This window comes from Musa acuminata, chromosome BXJ2-10 (assembly GCF_036884655.1).
Source record: "Musa acuminata AAA Group cultivar baxijiao chromosome BXJ2-10, Cavendish_Baxijiao_AAA, whole genome shotgun sequence".
NCBI lineage: Eukaryota > Viridiplantae > Streptophyta > Magnoliopsida > Zingiberales > Musaceae > Musa > Musa acuminata.
The window spans coordinates 21,149,265-21,160,278 of record NC_088347.1 but is presented as its reverse complement, the minus strand read 5'-3'; the positions used below and the strand labels follow the sequence as shown (position 1 = coordinate 21,160,278).

The following is an 11,014-nucleotide window of genomic DNA, read 5'->3' as shown; positions in this document are numbered from 1 at the left end:
ATTATAAGGGTTTTAATACAAAAAAACATGAGGGGTTCTTTCGATAATTTCTGAGAGCCACGTGGACTCTCCACGGAGTCATATAACCGAGTCGCTGTGTGCTTCGGCCCGAGTTCGGTGCCCGCTTCGCGTCGTTTGGCTTCCCCGGGACGCCATGGATCGGAAGAACACCTCTCCTCAAGGTACGTAACCCATGAATCCATCAGTTACCGTTCCTTCCTCCGTATGCTACTGACTTCTGCTTCTCCCTTCGTTCTCTTTGAAGGCGAAACGGCTCGTGTATTGGTTGAGTTCTTGGAGGTCGCCATCACCTCCATCGTCTTCCTCAAGGGCTTCTATCCTTCTGGTGCTCCATCTACCTCCCTTCTCTCTTTGTCTCGCTTCGTTTCCTCTGTCTGACTGTTCTATTGGTGCACGCGCAAAAAGAGGCCTTTGAGAGGAGGAGGTACATGAACGTGGTGGTGCACAGGGCGCGGCACCCGCAGCTCTCCGGCTACATCCACTCCGTGACTGCCGGTCTCCTCCCCTTCGTCCAAAAGGTTCTTTCTTTTCTTCCTTAGTCACTTGTTTGCCGGTCTCTGGCTATTGTGGACTGCTCGGTATATGTTTGTGATTTTGCCAGACTTGGTTTCTATTGCTTCACTGTGCATTAGTGATGCAGCCAACTTTACCCCTGGATTGAGGTATAGGATTCGTCAAAGAGATCAAAGAGAAGAAATACAAAAAAACCGGAACTTTAGTTGGTCCCTCTAATTTCTGATCATTGAAAAGAAATTGGATGGTAATGGATGACAAAACGGTGATCGTGGATCCATTTAGTGCTGAGTGAAGACTCAAAAGTCGTGCGGGCCATGGACAATTAGATACCTTGATGAAACAAGAACCATGAACATTATTTTCTATGGAAAGTTATTAATTGGTGAATAGGTCTTAATTCTTTGGTCAAATAACCAATATTTCCTTCCTACTTCTCTCATATATGACTTCAGAACACTCATCACCTAACTCTGCTTTCTTGAAATTTAAAACCTCTCCAAATTCCACTTCCAAGTTGCGGACATTATAGCTTAAGTGCTTGTAATTCTACCAGGGCATTTGTCTCACCTTATATCATGAGTTCTACTGGTTAATTAATTTGCATTTGGTTACGTTACCTACTGCTTTTTCCCTCCCTCGTGAACTATGCTCAAGTGCAAGCTTGCAATTATCTATCGTGAGACTACGTTAATTTTGCAGGTGGTGTTTTATTCATAACAGGAAAACTACTAATGACCACAAGCTATTTATAAGCAACAGGAGTAGGAAAAATTGAGCCTTTGCTAATCACATGTGTGTGAAATCCAAACTGTGTAGCAGAAAGGTTAGAAGAGTGAAGATTACCAAACAAACACTGGCTTGCACTGCTTGTGAAGGAAGCCTCACATGTGGTTCTTTATTTTTTCCTAGACACTTTGATTTCATTGAATGCAGTTAAACATTCTTGCAAAGCTGGATGCTGAAAACCTTCACAATTCTTGCAGGGGTTGGTGGAGAGGGTGAATGTGATCTTCTACGACAATGAACATGTCCCGGTCGAAAAATTCGTTTTCAAGATTATTGTCAACCAGTCTTACAACTCCAAGGTGGAAGAGAATGATCTTGAGTTTGCTCTCAGAGCATTCCTCGTCAAGCTGACAGTCGCTGAGCCCCTTACCAAACCTCTTCCATCTGGTACTCAACTCGGCCTAGACATATTTGTTTCATGTTATTGGCCCTGAACTGAGGTTGTATTTTGCGGTGCAGGTAGCAGTTGGGAGGTCACTGCCTACTTTCGAGCCCTTCCTCAGGACAGCAGCAACAAGGAGGCTCAGATGTGGGTTCCAACAGACACAAAGCAGTGGCTGCAGCCCCCAGACATAACACCGATAAAATCAATGAACAGCGAGCCTTTGAAGGTACAACTTTACCTAGAACATCCCAATCCTTCAGAACCAAAGAATCTAGGAGTGTGATGATATACTGCACATTTTTCTAAAAGGAAATTACTATACTTCTGTTAAATTATGGATCTTGCATAGTTGTAGGGCCGTGTGTAGGTTGTGTTGTATATCTTGCAACTCTTTAATTCATGGCTTATTAGGCTGCAGTGGTTCAAACATTGAGTTCATGAAGTTCTACATCTTGTCAATTTCTTATTGAGAAGAGCAATGTTAATGCTTTCCTCTCACTCAGACCCACACAAGCTCTTTATATAATATATTTTGTGTCAATAATTTATAACCTGAGTTTTAATAGATAAGGATTTCATGTTAAAAGAAGCTTTATGCTGTAATTCTGACACGCATTTGAAAGAATGCTTTATTAGTGATCTCTCATCTTGTTGTCTGGTCTCCTTTGAGAAACCAATTTGATCAAGCATAGTATTCTTGGAAGCATATGACTGTTGCTTGAAACATTCAATTTTAATTAAGCAAAGATGAAAAGAGGGGTGCATAACATCAAAGTATTTCAATAATTTCTTAGTGAGGCCCCTCTAACTTCCATCAGATTCAAGAGTTGGAATGAGTGAACATCGCAACTACAATAACAATAAGTTATAATTTTTCAAATATTTCACTTCGGTTACATGGATCTGCATAGTTTCTTAAAAATTCTTTTTTAGGTCTTCATTTATTATATCACATCTTCTAAGCATAGCGTGAATACATTTCATTTTCATCGGCAAAAACTAGTACTTATAATGGATGAACAAAAAGCCAAAGTTTCAAGGGATATAATATGTGCAGACAATATGTTAACTGTATATATGGAGGACAACAAATGCTTTTTTATATTGTGGAAACAAACTATTACAATCCTTCTGTCCAAATAGAGCAGAAGAAGCAATTGCTGCCTTCAAGGGCACAAATTTATATGAATCCATATGTACTGCAGATAAGCCCACACCAAACCCAATCATATTATAAATGAGATCTAACATAAAAACAAAGAGACATGACTCTACAAACATTTTGGGAAGGAGGAGAAAAAAAATCGAAAGAATGACACAGCTGTTCCATTTATACACTTAACTTGCAGCTGATGGTTCCCAAAACCAAGGTGAAAGAGTTAATATACAATCATGAAAACAAGGTTGATACATCGACTATTATTCATGCCCTAAACAGCTGACTTCCGAGAGTTACGGTCGTCGTCCCTTCGCCCATGACAGTCGTCAACTGTAACTCCTTTTCGCGTATCCGTTGAAGTTCTATCTCCACATAATCCATGGCAGGTCTCCTCTCGCTTGACGGATTCAGGCACCATGTTATCAGCCTCAAGAACTCTTTCATGCCTTCTGAGGTGAAACTACTGACCATTCTCGGATCGATGACTGTCAAAATATCGATAGAGTCCTCATAGTTCTGTGCCTGCATATGAACAGCCACCAAAGAACATTACTTAGAAGAAAGAAACTTGTGGATTGTTAGCTGGAATGAAGAACACAAGAACTGAATCGAACAGCACAGCAATTGGCGGTTCACATTCAAGAAGAGGCCTTTCCATCATTTCATAGTAACCTAAACTCAAATAAAATTCCACAACCAAACAAATTCTATACTGAAAGGCATTAGGACATTATACATGCACTAAAAACCTTCAAGAAGCTGTTATCATAAAACTAAGAATCCAAAAAAGAATGATGAAAAACTTTTTTCGGTTTATGAGATTATCATAAAAAAATTGCATGTTTCTTTTACCATTAGCTGTAAGTGTCAAAAAGTATCCATGGATGATCTCCATCTCACAGATTTCAGCTTTCATCAAACACGAACAACAATACTGGTAAATCAACAGAGATCTCCATCTCCATCTCCATCTCACAGAAAATATCGAAGTTGTCTTAGTGGGTTATGAATGAAGAAACAGAGATGAAAGGTAGAAGAAACATGATAAAAGGGCACGATGGATATTGGCAGCCAGCATAATACCGATAGATTAATTTAACACTCATACAGGATGTAATGCAAGTATGTAATCATCGAGAGATTTTATGTCGAGAAAAGCTTTATACTGTTAAAATAAGTTTATTTGGGCGACTGTTAAAGCTTTACATTGTAAGCAACAACACAAATCATATGAATATTGAAATTAACAGGGAGAAATAAGATATAATAAGTTGAAACAGGAAGCAATGAATGTCTGCATACAAAGAATTCCGATTAAGTGATAAATACCCATTCGATGAGTCGTTGATCAGATCTGACATCTCTCCCACATAATAACTCCATGAGAAATACCCCAAAACTATATACATCACTCTTCAAAGAGAATCCTCCAGACTCCTTCACTCTACACAAGCAAAAAAGAACATATGCATAAGCAGAACTCAATCTAATACACTGATACACGAGAAGTATTAGCTTCTGCTTCAATGTAGTAAGTACTCATGGAGAGGTTTTTTTCTTACTCCGGATCATGGAAAGGATCATCGGTGGTCACTCTAGAAGATGGACTAGCACCATTTGTCCGATTCAACAACCTACGTAGCCCAGCATCGGCAACTTTCGGCATGAAGTCCTCATCTACAAGGACATTTGTTGTCTTGAAGTTCATGTGCACCAAAGGAGGATTCAGAGAATGCAGGTGAACCATACCTGATCAACAGATAGAAACAAAATGTTAGAATTCTCAACAACTCTGATTCAGATTTTTGTTGCTCATGTGACATAAAATACCAACCTAAAGACAAATGAGATATGGTTAGTATGAGGCAAGATAATTAGCTAGAAAGTATAGATTTGATCCCAAAATGTTTTCTTTCACTAGGAATAAGGAATACCAGGTTTACACCTTTCGCAGCGCCATGGGCTATGGAAAGTCTGTGTTTGAATTCTAGCTTTCTGCTCGAAACCTGATTACCACCTACATAAGACAACAGAAAAATCATACCATGCATCCAATTCATTCAGGCAATCATGGAGTCATTGGTCAAAAGAAAAGGGTATGATAATTGCAAGGAATTATGAGAAATAGTAGAGAGTAGAAGGCTACCGTATAAGTGAGTGGAAACACTGCCATTCGATACATACTCATAGACAAGCATCTGCAGATCATTTTCCTGGCAGTAACCCAAAAGTCTTACAAGATTCCTATGGCGAATCGAAGATAAGTAGCATACCTACAGAAAGCATTGTCATGTTAAGTTCCAAGTCCTTGTGCAAATATCAACATCACTTGTAGTAAAATTCAACTATATTATGTTTCTTCGACGATAAAGTGATCCGGAAACTTTGTGAATGCAAGCACTGGGACTTCTATCAGGAACAGTTGTAGCTGAGGGCATAAACTACCTCCTCGATAAATTCCTGACTTGGAGCCGAAACCCTTCTTTTGATAGCCACTATTGTTCCATCCTGAAGAAATCCCTTGTTTACTTCCCCAAACATTCCATAACCGATCAGATTGATATTGCTAAAATCTTTTGTAGCTGCATCCAACTCCTTGAGAGTAAAAACTCGTGCTCCTTGAAAAGCCAACTCGATGTTTTGTTCCTCTGAAAGGTTGAAGACAATCTAGAATTAATCAGTCTAAAGCATCAGTGGCTTAAAATTAAATGCCTTTGGAGCACTAAATTTCACCTTGTACTGACAGTTCAGATGAATTGGTGTCTGATGATCTTGCGATGCTCCTATTGCGCAACATAAAGTAGCGAATCAAACCGATTAGTATTCCCAGCAATGCCACGGCTCCTGCAGCACCTCCTAGAACTGCCGCAAGAGCCCCTGACATTTAGTATGGGATGCACTTCAGGGCAGTAAAATGATGGCAGCAGAATCAGCTTCTCTTGGCATTGAACCTAAATTAGATATCGTTAATCCAAGTAAAAGGAAATATGTGCCCTTCTTAGATAACTAGAAACATGAAACTCACATGGAACAAGTCAATGTCAGAATCAATCCCGATAAGGATTTCTGAAATATAAGAAATTTAGTAGGTATGATCCCAATTTAAATGTTATCGTTTCATTTTGGTGATATCAGCAGCATGGTTGGAAGAATCATAATGATTTCTAGATGATCAGTTTCCTAAACCTTTATTAAGATATGATCCCTGAAGCATGTTAATCATAGGGGAGAATCAAAGAACTAACTTTGATGCAATATGTACATCATTTCTAGTTGATCAGTTTCCTAAGCCTTCAAACATTAAATAGCATAACAATTTATGCATCAAGATATGATCCCCAAAGCATGTTAATCATAGGGGAGACTCGAAAGAACTGACTTTGATGCAATATATACATCATTTCTAGATGAAAAGTTTCCTAAGCCTTCAAACATTAAATAGCATAACAAATTATGCATTATATATGATCCCTGAAGCATGTTAATCACAGGGGAGACTCGAAAGAACTGACTTTGATGCAATATATACATCATTTCTACATGATAAGTTTCCTAAGCCTTCAAACATTAAATAGCATAACAATTTATGCATCAAGATATGATCCCCAAAGCATGTTAATCATAGGGGAGACTCAAAAGAACTGACTTTGATGCAATATATACATCATTTCTAGATGAAAAGTTTCCTAAGCCTTCAAACATTAAAATAACATAACAATTTATGCATCAAGATATGATCCCCAAAGCATGTTAATCGTAGGGGGAACTGACTTTGATGCAATATATACATCATTTCTAGATGAAAAGTTTCCTAAGCCTTCAAACATTGAATAGCATAACAATTTATGCATTATATATGATCCCTGAAGCATGTTAATCACAGGGGAGACTCAAAAGTACTAACTTTGATGCAATATAAGTTTCCTAAGCCTTGAAACATTAAAAATAACATGACAATCAATGCATTAAGATATGATCCCTGAGGCATGTAAATCATAGGGGAGACTCGAAAGAACAAACTTTGATGCAATTTATACATCATTTCTATATGATAAGCTTCCTAAGCCTTGAAACACCAAAAGAACATAACAATTTGTGCATTAGATATGATCCCTGAATTAATGCTCAAAGAAGTACCTTTGATGCAGTGCATACATCCTACAGACACTGCACCTTCCAATTCATTATAGTCACAAAGGTTGTGGATCCATGGGGCAATCATATCGACCAGAGTAGATATGATTTGGATTGATGCATCCTAATTTTCCTTCTCCTACTTCACACAATCTGATAATTCATCCTCTGCATGAGGTGCATAGAACTCACAAGCTATTGATTCCTTACCTATAATGTCATCAAGAACAAAGTTTGCGGCTGACAATCGATCGGTTTCCTTCGCCAGTCGTCGCCGCCGAACGATCTGCTCGTTGTCACCACAGAGAAGAAAGAGCTTCTCGGAATGCATATTAGACCCCAAACTCAATCCGATTCATTGATTGATCGATGTTGGTCGACCCACGAGCCGCCATCGGCGAATCCCCACCCTCCGATGGCTCCCTCAGGTGGGTGGCGCTTGACGAAGTCGCCCGCTTGGTTGCGCTGTAAGCATCCCCCACCGTACCGCTTCTTCTATTCCAATTCCACCTTCCGAATCATCACGCAGATGCCGACAACGGCAACAGACAGCGACGCGGCGCCGACGCAGAATCGCAGTCTTCTTTTCTTCTTCTTCTTCCTCCTCCTCCTCCTCGCTTGCTTCTTCGTTCAAGACTCTTTTTTTCCCTCGCTGGGAAAGCCAAAAGGCGACAGCTTGCAGAAAGGAGAAGCCGGAGGAGCGATCATTAGCCGCGCACAGGGAAAGCGAGGAAGAGAAAAGGGCGTTGGTTTCATGGGTTGTAAAGCGACGGGAAGGGGTTGTCGGGCACTACGGGCTTGGAGTCTTGTGCTCCCATGCACCCAACACTAGCGTCCTCGGCATCCCCAAACAAATGCCTGGCGTGCGGTACAGAAGGAAGAGGCAGGGCCGCTACGCCACCATTAAATCGAATAAAGACCTGCAGCGAGGGGTTACGCAATAAACAACGATCTCAAAGCGAGCGCCGAGAGGGGGACAGATGGCGATGTGGGAGACGGAAGAATGTTTTCTAATGGCAGGCGGCAGGTCGTCGGTTGTCACAGCCGCACACTGACGTCCTTCCTACCAGCAAAAGCCAAAAGGGGGAGGGTGAGGAGGAAGAAGGAAGACGAAGTAACGGCTACATCGGCCACCAAATCTCGCAGCATTTGCTCCACGCAGCATCAACGACAACAACAGCATGGTGTTCGGTAGGGGTCTCGAGACTAAGACAGTAGGTGGGCTGGCGATGGTTGGATGGTCTGCTTGTAATCTATCTATCCATCAATCTATCAATCAATTCATCGCTGCTGTGCAGTTGGAATTCTTCGGATGAGCATCCAGACATAGTGCAGTACAGCTGGATCATCAGAATCTAGTGTGCTGGATTGCTGTCGCTCCCTTGGCCCAGTTCATTCCAACATTGACTTGGCCCTTTTTCTCTGTCTTCCTTCTCCCCTTTTTCCTCTCTATTTTCTTTACTTCTGGTAATTGCAACTATATGACTTTTATTTATTAATATCTCTCTATAAATAGTGATTGTAATTACTAATTAAAGGCTTAGTCTTATGCTACAAATTCTTATACATAGTTTAATATATATAATATTAATCAGAGCTTCTGTATGTGAACAAATATGTGAGTGATTAGTGTACTAATGTATACATTAGTATTAACATATACATATGATTTATTGATATCCATCATCTTTCAAGATGAATAAATGGGAAGATGCTTGTGGTTAGAATTATGCTTTTTGGAGCAGAAATCTAAATATGTTTTGACTTTCTACTCTATGCAAGGGATTATTATGCAGCCAAACTTGGTCGTTGATTAAGCACTAATCTCTTACTAATATGGAGAAAATTGTCATCATCAAATTATATCATTTATCATTCATTATATATTTGATCCTTCACCCACCACCAGTGCAATCATGATCATGATCCTCTTATTATTATTATTCTTTTTCTTTACATTCTGCACTGGACAGATGCTACTGGTCAACCCTACCTATAACCTTTTGGGATGATATCTTGAGAGGAGGACCAAAAGATGAGTGGGAGATGGAAATATTTAGTAGATTAAGGAAGTCATCATTGGGTTTACAACTAAATGAGACTCTGATATCATATCTCCTTAGCATCGACTTAGCACAACTGTTTGAATACTTAATGCAGCCGCTGTAGATACAGACTGGTGATGGTTGGCATTGCATTGACTAATGTGAATGATTCGAATGCTTCCCCATTCCATAGATGAAGCCATTTGTTTGGGGTTGGTCGTCATCAGTTCATCATCTTTTACACAGTTGGCACACTGTCTTTTGATGTCATAATGAGCTCCAAATGACAAATATTTAATTGAGACAATGAATATATATATATATATATATATATATATATATATATATATATATATATATATATATATATATATTCTAGATTTCTTTTTGAAAGACACCTCTCATTTTCAGAATTCTCAACCCCTTTTTCCATATTTGTTTTCTTCATTTTCCTATGGACTGCTTCGTATGATCAGTCAATCAAGTTATAGTATTTCTTCACTATGGTATTATAGTGTTCTCAGTAATACCAAAAATAATAATATTATTTAAAATAAAAAAATATACTATGTTACAGTATTTTTTATATTATTTTGAGATATTAGGCAAGAAAATAGACATTGTTTGAATTGATTTATAATCTCAGATCCAATAAACAGAATTTGAATTGACTGAGAATATGTGTTTTATATTTATAAGAAGAATAAGTAGTAACTCATGAATTTATAAGATTTTAACGGAAAAAATATTTAAAATTTCAAAAACAAATGAAGGTCGAGAGGGAAATAATTGAATATTTTCTTAGATTTTAAAAACAAGTAATTTATTTAAATCTATAAAACAAATGAATGTTGAGAAAGAAATATAGTTAGAGATCCAAAGATGGTCTTTGAGATACATAAACAAAATTTAGTATGATAAATCCCAAAGAAAAATTAGTTAAATATTTATGTATGTGAAGAAAAAATAGTTAAAATATGTTAAAGCTAAAAACAGATGATTTGTGGTTAAAAAATAAATCGTGAAAAAAAAACAAGTATTGAAAGAAAAAAAGAGTTGAAGAATTTTAAAAATTGAAAAAAAATACGCTATTAAGAGAAATAAATTGTTTGCAAAATAGTTAAATACCTTTAAATATTTAAGAATTTTAAAAGAAGAAATAGTCAAGAAAATACAAAAACATTGCTTATAATACAAAGAGGGGGATTTGAAACCAATATGCCTTCTTGGAGCGAAAAATAGTTAAGATATTTAGAGTCAAAAAAATTAAATTGTGAAATACAAATAAATGTTGAAAGAAAAAAGAGATTGTTAAAAGTTTTAAAACATAAATTGTTTTCTAAAAAAAATAATAAATCATGAAATAAAAATCAATGTTGAAAGAAAAAATAGTATAAGATTTTCAAAAGTTTTAAAAGTTACATTATTAAGATTTTACACCAAGAAAAATAACAAATTGTTTATAAAATAGTTCAATATTTTTTTAATTTTTTTTAAAAGAAGAAATAATCGATAAAATACAATATATATATATATATATATAAATAAATCGTGAAATACAAATAAATGTTGAAAGAAAAAATAGTTTAAGATTTTCAAAAGTTTTAAAACATGCACTAAGATTTTATGCCAAGAAAAATAATAAATTGTTTATAAAATAGTTCAATATCTTTTTTAACTTAAAAATAAGAAATAATATAAAAATTTAAACAATGATGTTTTAATATTTAGAGCCAAAAAATAAATCATGAAATACAAATGAATGTAGAAAGAAAAAAGAGATTATTAAAAGTTTAAAAACATAAATTGTTTTTAAACATCTGTTGTTTATAGTAAAAAAATAAATCATAAAATACAAATAAATGTTGAAAGAAAAATAGTTTAATATTTTTCAAAAGTTTTAAATGACACACTATTCAGATTTTACGCCAAGAAAAAGAATAAATTGTTTAAAAAATAGTTCAATTT

The 11,014-nt window shown here is 36.8% G+C and overlaps 2 protein-coding genes across 3 annotated transcripts; one reads left to right on the top strand and one right to left on the bottom strand.

The window, feature by feature from the left end:
• The first annotated feature begins 112 nt into the window (after window positions 1-112).
• Window positions 113-2,206, top strand: LOC135624177 (DNA polymerase zeta processivity subunit-like). Its single transcript, XM_065127584.1, has 5 exons — window positions 113-182; window positions 266-346; window positions 427-539; window positions 1,521-1,710; window positions 1,783-2,206. The coding sequence occupies exons 1-5, from the start codon at window positions 155-157 to the stop codon at window positions 1,989-1,991; spliced, it is 621 nt and encodes a 206-aa protein (XP_064983656.1). The 5' UTR covers window positions 113-154; the 3' UTR covers window positions 1,992-2,206.
• Window positions 2,207-2,828: 622 nt separating this feature from the next.
• Window positions 2,829-8,227, bottom strand: LOC135624445 (probable serine/threonine-protein kinase PBL21). 2 transcript variants are annotated; one of them, XM_065128065.1, is made up of 8 exons: window positions 7,212-8,227; window positions 5,601-5,818; window positions 5,313-5,515; window positions 5,014-5,140; window positions 4,813-4,884; window positions 4,430-4,544; window positions 4,197-4,311; window positions 2,829-3,389 (listed from the first exon to the last, which is right to left on the bottom strand). In XM_065128065.1, exons 2-8 carry the CDS (start codon window positions 5,749-5,751, stop codon window positions 3,132-3,134), a joined length of 1,041 nt encoding a protein of 346 aa, XP_064984137.1. In that variant the 5' UTR covers window positions 5,752-5,818; window positions 7,212-8,227; the 3' UTR covers window positions 2,829-3,131. The 2 variants fall into 2 exon arrangements, with proteins under 2 accessions (XP_064984137.1, XP_064984136.1); XM_065128064.1 differs by having other exon boundaries at window positions 4,430-4,616; window positions 7,212-8,226.
• Between the last annotated feature and the right edge of the window lie 2,787 nt (window positions 8,228-11,014).